This window comes from Canis lupus, chromosome 6, assembly GCF_011100685.1.
Source record: "Canis lupus familiaris isolate Mischka breed German Shepherd chromosome 6, alternate assembly UU_Cfam_GSD_1.0, whole genome shotgun sequence".
Lineage (NCBI taxonomy): Eukaryota > Metazoa > Chordata > Mammalia > Carnivora > Canidae > Canis > Canis lupus.
The window spans coordinates 53378910-53399571 of NC_049227.1; the positions used below are offsets into that span (position 1 = coordinate 53378910).

The following is a 20662-nucleotide window of genomic DNA, read 5'->3' on the forward strand; positions in this document are numbered from 1 at the left end:
TAAAGAACTGTGAAATAATAAAACATGACCAATTGTAATATTAAAAAAGATGATCAGAAAAGATTAAAGGGCTTCTGAAAACCAAAATTATGGCTACAAAACCAGGTTTTCTTCAACAGAAGCAACTTTGCATTGCTCCCTATTTCTGGAATAACCAGGTCAGAAGAAGTGCATTTACTTCCTAATCACTTTGAAGTGATTAGTGTTACTCAAATGTCACTTCTTCATGGAGATTTCACGGTTTATCCTATTTAAAATTATAAATACCCTTTCCTTACATACATTTGTCTATAGATGCCTTATCTTTATTTTTTCATGATCTTTGCACTGGAAGCTTTTAAAATGAGAATGCATTCATGAATTACCTTATTAAAATACTAACATATAAAATAAAATTGAAATACTAAATGCCATTTTAAATTATAAGTAAAATGAGTATAGAAGATTTTCTTTTGGTATATTTCCAATGATAAATTTTTTGAAGCATAATTTCTGGTTCAAAGGTAATGAAAATTATTGTCAAATTAAACAACAAAAAAAGAAAATTTAGCCTTTAGACAGTAAGTTTTAAATGATTATTTATAACCTATCAAAAATGATCTTGAAAAGTCACTTTTTATGATGGTTAAAATCTATGAGGAATTACATTCCACTACATTTTCAAGACAAAGAGCCAAATATAGTTTAGATATTACTGAAACAGAAAAGATATAATTAGCTAAAAACTGTATTAAAAGAGCTTACAATTTTAGACCATTCTTGCAATGCTCTATGTATTTAGGCTTAAACAGTTCTTATACCATTTTTAAAAAAATATATTAATTTTAAATAATTAATATCTTCTATATCACATTTTAAAAAATAAATCAAAATATTCATATATTTTCAATTTTTACATATTGCTTCCTCCAGGAAGACCATGAACACATCTGCAGTAAAAATTCTTCCATGAAACCTAAGACCTATACAAAGTCAAATATAAACATACTTTAAAAGTCCAGGCAACAGAGTTCTATATAGTTTATGTGAATAGCAAGCTCAATCTCATAGTTCCTATACAAAAATCTGAACTTACAACATGAAATGAACATTTTGACCAGAACATTAAAGCTTTGAAAAAGTATTACTTAACTAATTCATCAAGTACCAATTTAAAACATGAAAATAATAGACTGCACATTTTGTAAACTAACATAATATTTAACATTTAGGGATGTACTACTACAAGAAAATGTGTTGAAAATAACAAAATGCCATAGTTAATCTTCTGAATGGTTAAACGGTTAAATGATTACTTTCCATTCATACATTTGAGATTCTTAATATGTCTTAGGCCATTTTATTTATGTACCAACACATACTCACTTGGTTTAACGTATTATCTGTTTTTAGTTCTTTGTGATTGGAGTACTGGATATAAATTGGTTGGTTACGGAGATGAGGTGTCACAGCAGAATAGTAATTAACCATAGTAATAGCTGCTTCCTCTGTTGCTAGTTCCAAAAATGCCTGAAAATTTAAATAGCAAAAATTTTAATACTAGGAATTATATTTCAGGTAAACTTCAGTATCTGTGTAATCTATTCAGCTAATGAAAAAAATTACTATCTAGAGTATAACCTTTCCAGGTACATTTAGACACTCTAATAAGTTATCCTACTTATCCTTATTTCCACACACCACAAATGTAGTCTAACAAAAACTAGACAAAAATCTTTTTTGACAAAGTAAAATCTAAACATTTTCTAATATTAGAATTTTACCATTCCCCTATTAGAGAACATAAGAGATCTCAAAGTCATTTTTAAAGCAGTATAAGTCAAGAGACAAGGAAAAAAATTAAAAATCCAATTATTAGTGACATTAATTATATTTAATAGATGTTAAATTTCACACCTTCTTCTAAATGGTATTAGAAATTTTAAAACAAAATCTTATTAATATGCCTGGGCTTTTTTGCCACAGGGATATTTATTCAATGAAGAATATCTAGGATTAATAATTATTTTCTTCTAATGCTACCAGATAAGTATTTCCATGAGATAAGCTTAAAGGTTAAGATGCTACTAGTGTGGGGCGTGTGGGTGGGTCAAATGGTTAAACATCTGCCTTCAGCTCAGGGCATGATCCCAAGGTCCTGGGATGGATGGAGCCCCACACATAGGGATCCCTGCTCAATAGGGATCCCGCTTCTCCCTCTCCCTGCTGCTCCCCCTGGCTTGTGCTCTGTTATTAAATTAAATTAAATTAAACTAAATAATAAATGAATAAATAAATAAATAAATATTTAAAAAAAGCTACTAGTATCCCGTTTTCTGATATTACAAACGGTAGAGACACAATAAAAGAAAAAACTGCATTTATATACATTTGTATTTTCCACAATCTCATTATAACCATCTAAAAATGAATTCAAGGGCAAAATTTGAAAACTACAGTGAATCACTCGTTCTGGCTCCACAGCATTAGTTTCTCAATCAGCATTACCAGGAAAAATCAGAATAAGACTTCTGTTATGTTCTTTTAGAAAAGTTAAGACATACTATATTCTATCCTTTTATTAAGAATTAGCTAATACACACATACTGGGTAGTTTCAGGCTTAACATTTTATAGGTCCTGAAAGGAAGCATACCTGATTTTTTCCTTTCAGCATAAGGATGTTGGTCACCTTACCAAAAGGTAAGCCTAAAGCAATAACTTCTGTTTCTGTCACTTCACCAGGTAATTTTCGAATATGAAGTACACGAGAAGGAGCACCATCCATTTTATCTTCTCCTTTAAATTTCTTGCTATCATTACCATTGGCTGAAAAACATTTTAGAAAGTCCTTATTAATTTTCCTCATTTGCATAAAAACCACAAAATTTAAAAAAGAATTTAAATATACAGCTGAGTAGACCTGAATAATTCCTAAAAATTCAAAAAGCAAAAAGAATAGAGAAAATAATATCCACCATTATTAAATAAAATTTAATAAAATTACATTATCAATTAAGATCACTATTTGGTAAATATTTCTGAACTGTATACATAAAGAGTAACAAATGATAAGCAAAAATATTAAAAGGCAATTTAATAAATTGTCCAATGCCTAAAGAACACAATTATCTTACAATTTAATCATTTTATTTTATTATGAACTAACAGAAATACAAAAAAAAAAAAAAAAACTCTACTTTTGACTTAGCAAAAATTAGGAGATTGTAATTTTTACCTGGGAAATTATAAATGGTTCACAATTTGGAATGTATCATAGTAAAAAATGGGAGCAAAGAAGGTAGTGCTGTAAAAATAATTATGCAATCAAATCCACATTATGGCTTACCTACAATGAGACTCTCCTAATTTATTATCTATCTAAATATTTTGTCACTAATAACATTCAACATCTATATACTATAAAATACTCATGGACTTGATTAACTTATTCTGTTACTACGCCCTTTAAAGTAAACTGATATATTTTAATCAACAAAGTAGTTACCGGGCTTTATTTTAAAGCCTCACCAAAAATAAGGTCCTACTACAGACACAATAAAATAGGTGATGTTTTATGCAAAGCTGTTTGAAGAACTTACAGTCTATTCCTTATTCTGTATCAGTGGTTCCTAACTGTCTACAGACTAAAGGATATTTCTGAAACTAACTAAAATGAAGGATACTTGATAAGTTGAAAAATATACATGTATACACCACTACTATGTAACTTTAGATACTTCATGGTATTCTCCAAATCAACACTACCCATTAACATTATATGTGTGTGGGGTGGTGTGTGTGTGTGTGTGTGTGTGTGTGTATACATTCAACAATATCTGTAAAATTCTAAGATTAATTTGATCTCCAAGTGTCTTTAAAATTCATTCATACACTGATTCTGTAAGAGTTACGAGTACCAGGGCACCTGGGTGGCTCAGTTAGTTAAGTGTCCCACTCCTGATTTCTTTCATATCAGGTCATGATTTCAGAATTGTGAGATCCAGGCCTGTGTTAAACTCCACACGAGGCATGGAACCTGCTTAAGATCCTCTCTCCCGTCACTCTTTCAGCCCCTCACCACTACTCACATGCTCACATTCTTTCTCTCAATAATAATAATAATAATGATGATGATGATGATGTTGTTACTGAGTATCAAGAATGTGTTTGGCACTATTTGAGGCTCCAGGGGTACCGGAGTGAACAAAATGATCGGTAAGATCCCCAATGCTGGGGAAATGGGGGAAAGGTCAACTAACTAGTACACTACACTGTAGGAAGATACCCCCCCAAAATATCACATTATATACAACTGTATCCTTTTCTCCCAAAGACCATGTAACATCAAAACTCCTCATACTGATACTCTCTCAGTCAGTTAATAGTTTTAGAAAGGGTGGCTATTATTCCTATTTTAGTACTAAATATTCTTATTTTAGTGCTAAATATTATGAAAGTTTTCTTTATTTTTTTAATAAATTTATTTTTCATTGGTGTTCAATTTGCCAACATATAGAATAACACCCAGTGCTCATCCTGTCAAGTGCACCCCTCAGTGCCCGTCACCCAGTCACCCCCACCCCCCGCCCACCTTCCCTTCCACCACCCCTAGTTCGTTTCCCAGAGTTGGGAGTCTCTCATGTTCTGTCTCCCTCTCTGATATTTCCCACTCATTTTTTCTCCTTTCCCCTTTATTCCCTTTCACTATTTTTTATATTCCCCAAATGAATGAGACCATATAATGTTTGTCCTTCTCCGACTGACTTCTTTCACTCAGCATAATACCCTCCACTTCCATCCGTGTCAAAGCAAATGGTGGGTATTTGTTGTTTCTAACGGCTGAGTGAAAGTTTTCTCTTTAGATGAGAATATGAGAACATGAAATTGGGAAATGAGGACTTTTTAAATCATATGACTAAGCATACTTTCATACATAAAAAAACTCCAGCCCTGAAAAAGGACACAAGAAAATGTATAGCCCTTAGCTTATCAAACACATAGGCCATTTATTATCCTATCAGAGAAGTAAAGATTGGGTCTCTCTAGGTTAGATCTGTGATTCTTCAGAACACAAAGTACCATAATTTTGGACTTCTTTCTATATAATCTTTCCCTTCTAGTCCTGAGGTAAACCCAGAAACTTTTGGTTTGTGAATGTAAAACCAGTCATAATTAAAATGATTTCTAAGAATAAGGCAACAACGTCGTAATGCTTTTATTTATGCATACAGGTTGTATAAATTGCAGAAATCTGTAATCACATCATTTTCCATATATTATTTAGCCTTCTTAAAGTTTTGCTTAAGATGTTCCTCTCAAATTCGAAAAAATAGTATGTAAAAAAAAATGTAAAACCTATGTCTACTTAATACTTCTCTTCCAAACTCAAAAGTAGTTTTCAACCTCAATTCTATAGTGAACATCTTCACCTTTCGTCAGTCTCTCTTTTTCCTTGACTGACCTTTGCTCTTTACTAGTGTTTACCTGCAGTTCTCATATTAAGTTTCACTAAGATGCTGGGTAATTTGTTAAATTCATCCATGGTCAAAATACTGAGCCCTCTCATCCCTACCAAATGTCTCTGTTCCCACAATACCCTTAACAATTCCTTTCTAGTTTTACTTCCCTTATTCATTTTACAGCTCCTTTGAACTGTCTGCTTATGTACTCATTCCCAATAATAGTTGGGAGGTCCACAGCTAATTGGCCCCAAAGTCCTATCTTTACTTGCTCATATGAACTCCCAACACTTAGGTCTCAAAAACTACCTTCTCATTTAACTCATAAATCTATTATTTTAGTCACAGTCATTCACCAATACTCTAATTTTATTTCCAACTGTGTATCAACTTGAAGTACAACACTTCAGAACTTTATACTTATTTATATACTGGAAACTAAAAAAAATATTAGTACACTGTCATTCTCTTAAGTCATTCACATTCCAGCATTTATAGAAAGTAATGCTAGCTTCCTTTATCAAATGTGAAACTGAGTAGAAAAGTGGTTTCAACTCCAAGCAGTTTTAAGTTAGATTTCAGGGCAAAGCATAAAGTTAAAGAAGCTGCTGGCTGTAGACAACTAAAACATAAAAAGAATCGGAGTTTAAAAATACATGTTTGTACACCTTACTTTCCTATCTGGGAAAATAGAAATTCCAAAGAAGGGTTAACCAGAAATGCAGGTATATACAGAAAGATATTTCTGTTATTCTGACAGTTGTTTAGTCAAGACCAACAGCTACCACAAAAAAATAAAATAAAATAAAATAAAAATAAAAACAAAATAAATAAATCTTAGGCTTATTGTAAAAACTGGATGCTGTAACTACATTTTTAAGCAGCTGTACAGCCTACTTGCCAAAAGTACCTTACAGATGAGCTAGAGAAAATAGAAGCCTAGACTAAACTAGAAGTCTCATGTGCTGGAAAATTCTCAAAGCATTATAACAAAATGAAATGACATTATATAAAAATGTCTTTACATAAAAGTTAAAATGAAAATCCCAAAGAGTTCTGGTTAACCTATATCAAACAGAATCCTTGGAATGATTTCAGTTCTTTCACGTAAAAATATTACTTTTAGCAATAATAAGTCTATGACAGAATAACAATTAGCAACACTGGCAGAAACATATATACCTTAGAGGAATATTCCATATCCAAAGCTATTAAGAAATGACTCAAAAATTTTACAGCTGTCAAGGTTCCTCCCCACTGACAAATAGTTAAAAACTCCTTTCAAATAATCCAACCCCAATACTAGTTGGAGCTAGTTGTTTTGAAATGTTTCACTTTTATTTCTGAAGGAACTAATGCATTACAAAATAATCTTAATGCACTGACTTAGTAGATACTTACCTGAGACTAAGGTTCTAACAGTATTAACTTTTCTCACTATTAAAATTATTTTTTTCTTTGACACAAAAAAACAGGTATATATTTTAAAAGAAAGTCTGTCTGGACAGATAAGGGAAAAGGCTGTTGAGATAGATGCTTTTAGAAACCGAATTCTATAGTAAAGTGAATTTGAGGAAGCATTTTGGATATAGCTGGAATATATGAAATCTTGTTCTGTATCTGATAACCATAAAAGTTTCCTTGTAATACAGTCTGTAAAAGTACCTTTTTGAGACACCTGGATGACAGTGGCATATTTTTCCAGGCAAGTATAATCACTGGTTTTTAAAGGTATTTTATGCTATCTGCTCTTATAAGCAACAATATTAATATTGGGGTCTGTGAAAACATACACAGAATCTCACCTCTCTATGTTAAGGGGGAAAAAAAATCTTAAAACTCAGTGAGTATCCACTGTGAATAAAGATAAAATAAGTTAAATGTAGGGGGGAGGAGCAAGATGGCGGAAGAGTAGGGTCTCCAAATCACCTGTCTCCACCAAACTACCTAGAAAACCTTCAAATTATCCTGAAAATCTATGAATTCGGCCTGAGATTTAAAGAGAGACCAGCTGGAATGCAACAGTGAGAAGAGTTCGCGCATCTATCAAGGTAGGAAGACGGGGAAAAAGAAGTAAAGGAACAAAGGCCTCCGAGGGGGAGGGGCCCCGCGAGGAGCCGGGCTGAGGCCGGGGCGAGTGTCCCCAGGACAGGAGAGCCCCGTCCCGGAGGAGCAGGAGCTGCACCGACCTTCCCGGGCGGAAAGGGGCTCGCGGGGAGTTGGAGCAGGACCCAGGAGGGCGAGGATCTCCTCGGGCTCCCCGGGACAGTAACAGCAACTGCGCGCCCAGGAGAGTGCGCCGAGCTCCCTAAGGGCTGCAGCGCGCACGGCGGGACCCGGCGGGACCCGGAGCAGCTCGGAGGGGCTCGGGCGGCAGCTCCGCGGAGGGGGCTGCGCGGCCCCGGGAGCAGCTCGGAGGGGCTCGGGCAGAGGAAGAGGCTCCGTGCAGAGGGGCCTGCGCGGTTCCAGGAGCAGCTCGGAGGGGCTCGGGCGGCGGCTCCGCGGAGGGGGCTGCGCGGCCCGGGAGCGCGAATCCAACAGCGCAGGCCCCGGAGCACAGGGCGCCGGGACACAGCCCAGGATCCCGCCTCCCCCGGGACAGGCAGAGGCCGGGAGGGCCCAGGACAGCGAGGACGCTCCTGCCCCAGCTGAGCACATCAGCGGCCCCGCCCCGGAGCCTCCAGGCCCTGCAGACGGAGTTCCTGCCGGAGCTGAATCCAGGGCTCCAGAGCTGCCCCGCCACTGGGGCTGTTCCTCCTGCGGCCTCACGGGGTAAACAACCCCCACCGAGCCCTGCACCAGGCAGGGGCACAGCAGCTCCCCCAACTGCTAACACCTGAAAATCAGCACAACAGGCCCCTCCCCCAGAAGATCAGCTAGACTGACAACTTCCAGGAGAAGCCAAGGGTCTTAAAGAACACAGAATCAGAAGATACTCCCCGGTGGTTCTTTTTTTTTTTGTTTTGTTTTTGTTTTGTTTTGTTTTGTTTTGTTTTTGTTTTGTTTTGCTTTTTGATTTGTTTCCTTCCCCCACCCCCTTTTTTCTCCTTTCTTTTTCTTTCTCTTTTTCTTCTTTTTTTTTTCCGTTTTTTTTCTCTTTTTCTTCCCTTTTTTTTTTTTCTTCTCTTTCTCTTTTCTTTCCTTCTTTCTCTCCTCTCTTTTTCTCTTTTTCCCAATACAATTTGCTTTTGGCCACTCTGCACTGAGCAAAATGACTAGAAGGAAAACCTCACCTCAAAAGAAAGAATCAGAAACAGTCCTCTCTCCCACAGAGTTACAAAATCTGGATTACAATTCAATGTCAGAAAGCCAATTCAGAAGCACTATTATTCAGCTACTGGTGGCTCTAGAAAAAAGTATAAAGGACTCAAGAGACTTCATGACTGCAGAATTTAGAGCTAATCAGGCAGAAATTAAAAATCAATTGAATGAGATGCAATCCAAACTAGAAGTCCTAACGACGAGGGTTAACGAGGTGGAAGAACGAGTGAGTGACATAGAAGACAAGTTGATAGCAAAGAGGGAAACTGAGGAAAAAAGAGACAAACAATTAAAAGACCATGAAGATAGATTAAGGGAAATAAACGACAGCCTGAGGAAGAAAAACCTACGTTTAATTGGGGTTCCCGAGGGCGCCGAAAGGGACAGAGGGCCAGAATATGTATTTGAACAAATTCTAGCTGAAAACTTTCCTAATCTGGGAAGGGAAACAGGCATTCAGATCCAGGAAATAGAGAGATCCCCCCCTAAAATCAATAAAAACCGTTCAACACCTCGACATTTAATTGTGAAGCTTGCAAATTCCAAAGATAAGGAGAAGATCCTTAAAGCAGCAAGAGACAAGAAATCCCTGACTTTTATGGGGAGGAGTATTAGGGTAACAGCAGACCTCTCCACAGAGACCTGGCAGGCCAGAAAGGGCTGGCAGGATATATTCAGGGTCCTAAAGGAGAAGAACATGCAACCAAGAATACTTTATCCAGCAAGGCTCTCATTCAAAATGGAAGGAGAGATAAAGAGCTTCCAAGACAGGCAGCAACTAAAAGAATATGTGACCTCCAAACCAGCTCTGCAAGAAATTTTAAGGGGGACTCTTAAAATTCCCCTTTAAGAAGAAGTTCAGTGGAATAGTCCACAAAAACAAAGACTGAATAGATATCATGATGACACTAAACTCATATCTCTCAATAGTAACTCTGAATGTGAACGGGCTTAATGACCCCATCAAAAGGCGCAGGGTTTCAGACTGGATAAAAAAGCAGGACCCATCTATTTGCTGTCTACAAGAGACTCATTTTAGACAGAAGGACACCTACAGCCTGAAAATAAAAGGTTGGAGAACCATTTACCATTCGAATGGTCCTCAAAAGAAAGCAGGGGTAGCCATCCTTATATCAGATAAACTAAAATTTACCCCAAAGACTGTAGTGAGAGATGAAGAGGGACACTATATCATACTTAAAGGATCTATTCAACAAGAGGACTTAACAATCCTCAATATATATGCTCCGAATGTGGGAGCTGCCAAATATATAAATCAATTATTAACCAAAGTGAAGAAATACTTAGATAATAATACACTTATACTTGGTGACTTCAATCTAGCTCTTTCTATACTCGATAGGTCTTCTAAGCAAAACATCTCCAAAGAAACGAGAGCTTTAAATGATACACTGGACCAGATGGATTTCACAGATATCTACAGAACTTTACATCCAAACTCAACTGAATACACATTCTTCTCAAGCGCACATGGAACTTTCTCCAGAATAGACCACATATTGGGTCACAAATCGGGTCTGAACCGATACCAAAAGATTGGGATTGTCCCCTGCATATTCTCAGACCATAATGCCTTGAAATTAGAACTAAATCACAACAAGAAGTTTGGAAGGACCTCAAACACGTGGAGGTTAAGGACCATCCTGCTAAAAGATAAAAGGGTCAACCAGGAAATTAAGGAAGAATTAAAAAGATTCATGGAAACTAATGAGAATGAAGATACAACCGTTCAAAATCTTTGGGATGCAGCAAAAGCAGTCCTAAGGGGGAAATACATCGCAATACAAGCATCCATTCAAAAACTGGAAAGAACTCAAATACAAAAGCTCACCTTACACATAAAGGAGCTAGAGAAAAAACAGCAAATAGATCCTACACCCAAGAGAAGAAGGGAGTTAATAAAGATTCGAGCAGAACTCAACGAAATCGAGACCAGAAGAACTGTGGAACAGATCAACAGAACCAGGAGTTGGTTCTTTGAAAGAATTAACAAGATAGATAAACCATTAGCCAGCCTTATTAAAAAGAAGAGAGAGAAGACTCAAATTAATAAAATCATGAATGAGAAAGGAGAGATCACTACCAACACCAAGGAAATACAAACGATTTTAAAAACATATTATGAACAGCTATACGCCAATAAATTAGGCAATCTGGAAGAAATGGACGCATTCCTGGAAAGCCACAAACTACCAAAACTGGAACAGGAAGAAATAGAAAACCTGAACAGACCAATAACCAGGGAGGAAATTGAAGCAGTCATCAAAAACCTCCCAAGACACAAGAGTCCAGGGCCAGATGGCTTCCCAGGGGAATTTTATCAAACGTTTAAAGAAGAAACCATACCTATTCTCCTAAAGCTGTTTGGAAAGATAGAAAGAGATGGAGTACTTCCAAATTCGTTCTATGAAGCCAGCATCACCTTAATTCCAAAGCCAGACAAAGACCCCGCCAAAAAGGAGAATTACAGACCAATATCCCTGATGAACATGGATGCAAAAATTCTCAACAAGATACTGGCCAATAGGATCCAACAGTACATTAAGAAAATTATTCACCATGACCAAGTAGGATTTATCCCTGGGACACAAGGCTGGTTCAACACCCGTAAAACAATCAATGTGATTCATCATATCAGCAAGAGAAAAACCAAGAACCATATGATCCTCTCATTGGATGCAGAGAAAGCATTTGACAAAATACAGCATCCATTCCTGATCAAAACTCTTCAGAGTGTAGGGATAGAGGGAACATTCCTCGACATCTTAAAAGCCATCTATGAAAAGCCCACAGCAAATATCATTCTCAATGGGGAAGCACTAGGAGCCTTTCCCCTAAGATCAGGAACAAGACAGGGATGTCCACTCTCACCACTGCTGTTCAACATAGTACTGGAAGTCCTAGCCTCAGCAATCAGACAACAAAAAGACATTAAAGGCATTCAAATTGGCAAAGAAGAAGTCAAACTCTCCCTCTTCGCCGATGACATGATACTCTACATAGAAAACCCAAAAGTCTCCACCCCAAGATTGCTAGAACTCATACAGCAATTCGGTAGCGTGGCAGGATACAAAATCAATGCCCAGAAGTCAGTGGCATTTCTATACACTAACAATGAGACTGAAGAAAGAGAAATTAAGGAGTCAATCCCATTTACAATTGCACCCAAAAACATAAGATACCTAGGAATAAACCTCACCAAAGATGTAAAGGATCTATACCCTCAAAACTATAGAACACTTCTGAAAGAAATTGAGGAAGACACAAAGAGATGGAAAAATATTCCATGCTCATGGATTGGCAGAATTAATATTGTGAAAATGTCAATGCTACCCAGGGCAATATACACGTTTAATGCAATCCCTATCAAAATACCATGGACTTTCTTCAGAGAGTTAGAACAAATTATTTTAAGATTTGTGTGGAATCAGAAAAGACCCCGAATAGCCAGGGGAATTTTAAAAAAGAAAACCATATCTGGGGGCATCACAATGCCAGATTTCAGGTTGTACTACAAAGCTGTGGTCATCAAGACAGCGTGGTACTGGCACAAAAACAGACACATAGATCAGTGGAACAGAATAGAGAATCCAGAAGTGGACCCTGAACTTTATGGGCAACTAATATTCGATAAAGGAGGAAAGACTATCCATTGGAAGAAAGACAGTCTCTTCAATAAATGGTGCTGGGAAAATTGGACATCCACATGCAGAAGAATGAAACTAGACCACTCTCTTTCACCATACACAAAGATAAACTCAAAATGGATGAAAGATCTAAATGTGAGACAAGATTCCATCAAAATCCTAGAGAAGAACACAGGCAACACCCTTTTTGAACTCGGCCATAGTAACTTCTTGCAAGATACATCCACGAAGGCAAAAGAAACAAAAGCAAAAATGAACTATTGGGACTTCATCAAGATAAGAAGCTTTTGCACAGCAAAGGATACAGTCAACAAAACTCAAAGACAACCTACAGAATGGGAGAAGATATTTGCAAATGACATATCAGATAAAGGGCTAGTTTCCAAGATCTATAAAGAACTTATTAAACTCAACACCAAAGAAACAAACAATCCAATCATGAAATGGGCAAAAGACATGAAGAGAAATCTCACAGAGGAAGACATAGACATGGCCAACATGCATATGAGAAAATGCTCTGCATCACTTGCCATCAGGGAAATACAAATCAAAACTACAATGAGATACCACCTCACACCAGTGAGAATGGGGAAAATTAACAAGGCAGGAAACAACAAATGTTGGAGAGGATGCGGAGAAAAGGGAACCCTCTTACACTGTTGGTGGGACTGTGAACTGGTGCAGCCACTCTGGAAAACTGTGTGGAGGTTCCTCAAACAGTTAAAAATAGACCTGCCCTACGACCCAGCAATTGCACTGTTGGGGATTTACCCCAAAGATACAAATGCAATGAAACGCCGGGACACCTGCACCCCGATGTTTCTAGCAGCAATGGCCACGATAGCCAAACTGTGGAAGGAGCCTCGGTGTCCAACGAAAGATGAATGGATCAAGAAGATGTGGTTTATGTATACAATGGAATATTACTCAGCTATTAGAAATGACAAATACCCACCATTTGCTTCAACGTGGATGGAACTGGAGGGTATTATGCTGAGTGAAGTAAGTCAGTCGGAGAAGGACAAACATTATATGTTCTCATTCATTTGGGGAATATAAATAATAGTGAAAGGGAAAATAAGGGAAGGGAGAAGAAATGTGTGGGAAATATCAGAAAGGGAGACAGAACGTAAAGACTGCTAACTCTGGGAAACGAACTAGGGGTGGTAGAAGGGGAGGAGGGCGGGGGGTGGGAGTGAATGGGTGACGGGCACTGGGTGTTATTCTGTATGTTAGTAAATTGAACACCAATAAAAATAAATAAATAAATAAATAAAAAAATAAAATAAAATAAAATAAAAATAAAAATAAGAAGTTGAATACTTAAAAAAAAAAAAAAAAAAAAAAAAAAAAAAAAAAAAGATAAAATAAGTTAAATGTAAATTTCTTATGTGAAAACAACACTTTAAGGATTTTTATTCCATTTCCAAAAGATTCAATTCATTCTTCAGTCATAAAGTACATTATTCTTAAACATACTTTTAACAGATAATTCTTTCCACTGAAAATAAATCTCCTTTTCCACTATTTTCCCTTTGTTAATGGGACTATCATCCATCAACCCAGTGATTCTAAGCCCAAACTAATACTTCTCCCAAACTAATCTATTTCCAAGTAACTCAGAAGTTCTAATTTCTTTTTTTTTTTTTAATTTTTATTTATTTATGATAGTCAGAGAGAGAGAGAGAGAGAGGCAGAGACATAGGCAGAGGGAGAAGCAGGCTCCATGCACCGGGAGCCCGACGTGGGATTCTATCCCGGGTCTCCAGGATCGCGCCCTGGGCCAAAGGCAGGTGCCAAACCGCTGCGCCACCCAGGGACCCCCTAATTTCTTGATACAACATTTCCTTCATATTCTAAGAACCTAAAATTCAGAACACCTTAGTATCTCTGGAGCATATTATTGGAAAGTGTTTAACTGTCCTATATATAGCTGTGACCCCCACAAAATAGAAAATCCTTTCTAATATGTAAATCTGGTAAAGTCCAAGCTCCTCAGCAAATCAAATCCTATATCCAAACCCCAACCTATCAGGGTTCAACTTTAGTCATTCCCTCCTCTCTTACTTCACATTCCAGCAAAATAAAACTGGGGTAGTTCATGGTTCCCAGAGGTGGTAGCCTTTCCCAGTTTCAAACCACTTTTAGACTGTACAACTTTGTTAATTGATATGGGGTATGTCCAATACCCCAGAGAATTACCTTGTACTTGCTGTTAATCCCAACACCCACAGGCCACCATTATTTTGGTTTCTTTACTAAAAATTATCTGTTCTTTAACTTTGTAAAAAACGGAATCAGTTGAGTATTCACTTGGGTATGGCTTCTTTTGCTTCATATATTGTCTTAATATTCACTCATGTTTTTGTATAATAGTCATTCTTTTGTCACTAATTACTAATCTACTGCATGATTAGAATTCATTGACCCATTTTTCTACTGACAGACATTTGGATAATTTCAAGTTTGGGATTATCATGAATAAATTTTTTTATATGCATATTTGCACAAGTCTTTTTCACTAGGTAGAAAACCTTGATGTAGAAGTACTGGGTCATAGGCTGCACAAGTCTTTTTCACTAGGTAGAAAACCTTGATGTAGAAGTACTGGGTCATAGGCTGCTTAACTTTATAAGATACTGCCAAGTTGTTTTTCAAACTATTTTATATTTTTACCAGCCATGGTGAGTTGTTCCAGTCTCTCTACATCCTCATCAACGCTTATGTTGCCAATCTGTTTAATGTGAGCCTAAATTCTGGTTGGTGTGACATATCTCACAGCAGTTATAACCCGTGTTTTCTTGATGACTAATACATATTTTCATGTGCTTATTATCAGCTATTCATATGTTCTTTCACCTATTTCAAAAAAATTATGCTGTTTGTAATTATAGATGTGAAAGAATTTTTTCAAAGAATTCTGTATATAATCTGCATACAAGTCCTTTGTTAGATATATGTATTAATATGTGAGTATTAGCATCTTTTCCCAATTTGTGATTTGGCTTTCATGGTCTTAACGTCTTTTGATGAGAATTTTTAAAATTTAGGTGAAATGTCTAGTTTATAAACTATTCCTTTATGGGTAGTTTGTGTCTTCTCTAAAAAAATCATTTACCTCAAGTTTGTGATATATAATGTAATTTTTTAAAAAGTGTTATATATTTTTTAGGTTTAGGTATATATCCATCTAATATTTCTGTACAATATTAAGTAGTTTGAGTTCCTTTTTCTCATATCTATTTTCAACTGTTTTCTGGCACCATTTCCACAACTGAATGACCAAGACACCTTTGTAAGTAATCAGCTGACCTTAACTGTAGTTTATTTCTGTACACTATTCTATAAAAACTAATCTTGCTAATGTTAAACTGTTTGATTACTACAAGTTTACAGTGAATCTTGAAATCAGTTGTGATTTTTTTTTCTTTTGGAAAATGATTTTAGCTTATATCTAGGTCCTTTTTAATTTCCACATCTAATTCTAAATTTTAGAACCAACTTGTCAATTTCATTTTAAAAGCCTGTTGAGGGATCCCTGGGTGGCGCAGCGGTTTGGCGCCTGCCTTTGGCCCAGGGCGCGATCCTGGAGACCCGGGATCGAATCCCACATCGGGCTCCCGGTGCATGGAGCCTGCTTCTCCCTCTGCCTGTGTCTCTGCCTCTCTCTCTCTCTCTGTGACTATCATAAATAAAAAAAAAAAAAAAAATAAAAAAAAAAAGCCTGTTGAGTTTCACTGACACAGATTTAATTCCATCCAATTTAGGGGAAAATGACATTTTAACATACTGAGCCTTTTAATTCATGAACATGGTTTCTTTCTCATTTAGGTCTCTAATATTTCTTTGTGTCCTGTATAGTTACTGGTGTACATGTCTCCCACATTATTTGTTACACTTACTCTCTGATATTCTGTCTCGCATATTTTTGTAAATGGACTTTTTTAAATTTCATTTTTCAATAATTTGCTAATAATATCAGGAAGCAATTTTTATATATTGAATTTGTATCATGTAACCATTCAATGATTAGTTTTACAAAACATTTTATAGATTTCTGTCGGTTTATTTTAAAAATCATGTTGACGTAACATGGGTGGAACTAGAGTATACTATGCTAAGTGAAGTAAGTCAGAGAAAGACAAATATCCTATGATGTCATTCATATGTGGAATTTAAGAAACAAAGTAGATGAACACAGGGAAAGGGAAGGAAAAAAATAAGATAAAAACAGAGAGGAAGGCAAATCACAGAAGACTATATAAGAGAACAAACTGAGGGTTGCGGGAGGGTTAAGAGCGTGGAGGGATGAGCCAAATGGGTGATGGGTATTAAAGAGGACACTTACTGAGATGGTGTTAAATGTAAGTAATGAATCCATCACTAAATTCTCCTGAAACTAATACTACGCCGTAAGTTAACTAACTTACATTAGTTGAATTTAAATTTTAAAAAATTACATAGCAAATAAAGAGCTGAAAAGCAGGTTTGTACAAAGTCAGATATTTAAGTATAGCAACCAAATACCGTATGAAATATTGTGAACTGCCAGAAACATCTATACTTGTAATTCTATAAAATAATTCAATTTCCAAAAAAATGAAAACCATGTTGTGAATAAGATAGTTTTATTTCTTCCATTTTAAGTTTTGTATTTTATTCTACTTGCCCTAATACAAGCAAGAAGCTGGAAAAATTGTGAAAACAGATATCCTTACTTCATTCCTGTTTTTCAAGAGAAAATATTCAATATTTTACCATAAAAGAATGGAATTGTTTTAGTCTCTTTGATAAGGTGCACCTTATTCACGTTGTGAAAGTTCCTTTATTCTTGCTAGCTTCTGGAAGATTTTTATCATGTATGAATGTTGTATTTTATCAAATGCTTTTTTTCCTTCTATTAAAATGATTTTTTTCTCCTTCATTCTATTATTATAAATTAGACTGATATATTTTCACTTTCATTCAGTCAGAAAGTTACCCTTTTCACTTTCATTCAGTCAGAAAGTTACCCTTTTCACTTTCATTCAGTCAGAAAGTTACCCTTTTATCTTCTTTATGTGTTGTTCAGAATTATGCAGTTCAATTTCTAAATATACCTTATAATCCTTGGGTAAGCTTCAATTAATAATCATGAATTATCATTCATATATTGTTAGATGATCTGCTAACATTTTGTTAAGAATATCTGCATTTATGTTAATGAAAAATATTAGTTTGAAATCTTGATTTCTTACATCTTTGTTAGGTTTTGGTATCAATTATAGCAGGATCATAACGTGAATTTGGAGTATTCCTTGCTTCTCTAATTTCTAAAAAAGTATATTGAATATGGCTATTATTTCATACTCTGAAGCTTCATATACCGGAGTAAAATCACCTGTGAGTGAAATCACCTATACCTAGAGTAATCTTTGTGGAAAAAATTATAAATCTGATTTTTATAATGGACACAGACATAATCTGTATTTTATGGAGTAATAGTTTAGGTCAGTTTTGGTTAATTAGGTTTATGAAGGATTTTGTCTATTTCACCTAAGTTGGTGAAACTATTGGCATTACTGCTTGCTGTTTGTAACATTGTCTCATTTTCCCCATTAACATTCTGTAGGATCTATAGTGGTACCTCTGCTTCCTGATACTGGCATTACAGTTTTCCGATCTGTAGTGGTTCCTCTACTTTCATTCCTGATACTGGCATTGTAGTTTTCTTTTCTTGATAGGAGTAAACTTTTTTTCTAATATAAGCATCTTCTAATACACGGATATAGGAAGACACATTTTCCCCTAATGTATTTTCTTGCATTACAGCCATCAAATTTTGATATATTTTCACTTTTATTCAATCAGAAAAATATTCCCTTATATCTTCCTTAATTTACACATTGTTCAGAATTATGCAGTTCAATTTCTAAATATTTGGTCATTTCCTAGATTTCTTACTGTTTTTGATTTCTACTTAAATTCCACTATAATTAGATATATGGGCTTTCAGCCATTTGAAATCCAGGGAGTTATTTTATGTCCTGATATAAAGTCAGTCTACCGTGATGCTATGTACACTTGAAAAGTTATTCTGCAGGCAAGGTATAGTTTCCTGAATATGAGTTAAAGCCCAGCTGAAGAATACCATTGTTCAAATCCTCTGTGTATTTAAAGATCTAACTGTCCTATCAATTACTGTTAAATCAATTACTGTTAAAATATCCAATAATGATTATAGATTTGTTTCTCTCTTTAGTTTTACATATTTAATGAACTCTGAGGCTCTGTTATTACTGTTATATAAATGTTTTCCAATAGATTAACCCTTTAACACTATGAAATGTTTTAATATTAGTAACAATCCTTGTCTTGAATTCTGTCTGAAGCTACAATAATCAGATTAACTTTTTTGTGCTTGTCGTCTGCATAGATTATTACTTTCTGTCCTTTTTGTTTTCAGTCTATATCCTTCTCCCTCAGATGGACTCTAGCAAGAGGTAGTGCAGTTAGGCCTTGCTTTTTAATCCAGTCTGACAACCTTTGCCTCTTAATTCTTAGATTAGTAATATCCAAAAGAAATGTTCTGCAAGTCACATAATTTTAATATTCTATTAACTACATCAAAAAGTAAAAAGAATTAAAATTTTAATAATATATTTCAGTTTGCTGTATCTAAAATATTACTGCATCAACAATCAGTATTTTAAAAAATGAAGTATCTTGCATTCTTTCTACTTTTGATACGGTCTTTGAAACACACATGTTCCACACATACATACACCTCAGTTAGGAACAGCACATTTCAAATGCTCATGACCTCACATAGCTAGTGATTAGTACAAAGGATTTTTCTTTACCAATTTACATTTACATACTAGTTTAGTGTTTTGATGTTAGTTTAATATCTACTTTTCGGGACTCCTGGGTGGCTCAGCAGTTGAGGGTCTGAGCCCTTTGGCCCAGGGCATGTTCCTGGAGTCCCTGGGATCGAGTACCGCATTGGGAGCCTGCTTCTCCCTCTGCCTATGTCTCTGCCTCTCTCTCTCTCTGTCTCTCATGAATAAATAAAATATTTTTTAAAAGATTCTACTTTTTTTAACTGCCCAGTGTTTTAATAGGGCACTCCAAGGCAGAGAGCCAAAATGAAAATGGGATTCACTTCGTGTATTTCCCTTTTCTCAGGGATCATTATCTAGTACTGCCTATTCATCAATCCCAGGCAACAGCTATCCAATATATTTGATACAGCTTCATATTTTTTTTATATTGGAGGACATATCAGGGGAAGGAAAGGCTGCTATCAGTTATTCTGTCATAGCAATATGTATTAATTTTTTAAATGTTTCAACTATTCATACTATATATATTGTTTTTAAAAATGAAACTAGCAAAGCAGCGTTACAGACATCTGACCACTTTAATTATTTGTACACCATACTTTGGCTATCAAAATCATGATCTAGTGATTTTGCTTTGTAATCATGAAAAATCAATAATAATTATCTGCAGGCAAATTCAATTTCACATCACTATGACTATATTTGGTAAATACTTCATTATAGTTTTTATTTAACTGAACTGCTAGGCATGTGTACGTGTGCACCAAGGTGTATATATACATAAGCAATAGCTATCTGAAGCAAATCAAAGTGGTTCTAGTCTTTTACAATCCTTTTACTACCTCAAGCAAGTCAGTCAGGAAAGGGTTTAGAAAAAAGCAAAAAGGTTTTAGGTAAAAAATGTAAAATGCAAGATTATAAGCCAAACTAATTCAGTTGTCTTCTCCTCCTCCTCATCATCATCAGATTCAAAATTGTGCCCATAAAACTAGGGCCTAAAAATTTGTTTTGTATTTGTTTAGATGGACATTACAAACAACCGACAATTTATTGTCTTATTTCAGACATACACAATTTAAGAAAAATACCCTAAGTATGAAGATAATATGGAGATAACATTATGGAACTCAATTCAAATAATTAAAATATTGTCACAGCAAAGAAAAAAGGTTGAAAGTACACAAAAAGACAACTGTGCAGCTGAATCTTTTGATTTTTATTTAATTGGACTTTAGGGTTTGTGGGATATAGAATACAAAAACATAGTAATTCCCTTTATATGCAATTTTGCTTTCCATAGTTTCAGTTACCAGTTGTCAACCATAGTCCAGAAGCAGATGATCCTCCTTCGAAAATACTGTAGCTTAACACTGTATCACAATGTCTACATCATTCACCTCATTTCATCTTATCACAGACATTTTATCATCCCACATCACAAGATGACAAAGGATGAGTACGCTTTAATT

General features: G+C 35.6%; 1 protein-coding gene across 4 annotated transcripts in view; it reads right to left on the reverse strand.

Moving 5' to 3' along the window:
- The window catches only part of PTBP2 (polypyrimidine tract binding protein 2), an 84131-nt gene that overhangs the window by 36291 nt on the left and 27178 nt on the right, over positions 1-20662 (reverse strand). For all 4 annotated transcript variants that reach the window (XM_038541248.1, XM_038541247.1, XM_038541246.1 and 1 more), the window contains exons 4-5: positions 2635-2807; positions 1366-1509 (exon numbers count right to left, since the gene is read on the reverse strand). In XM_038541248.1, coding sequence (XP_038397176.1) covers positions 1366-1509; positions 2635-2807 — 317 coding nt within the window. The remainder of the gene's footprint in view (positions 1-1365; positions 1510-2634; positions 2808-20662) is intronic.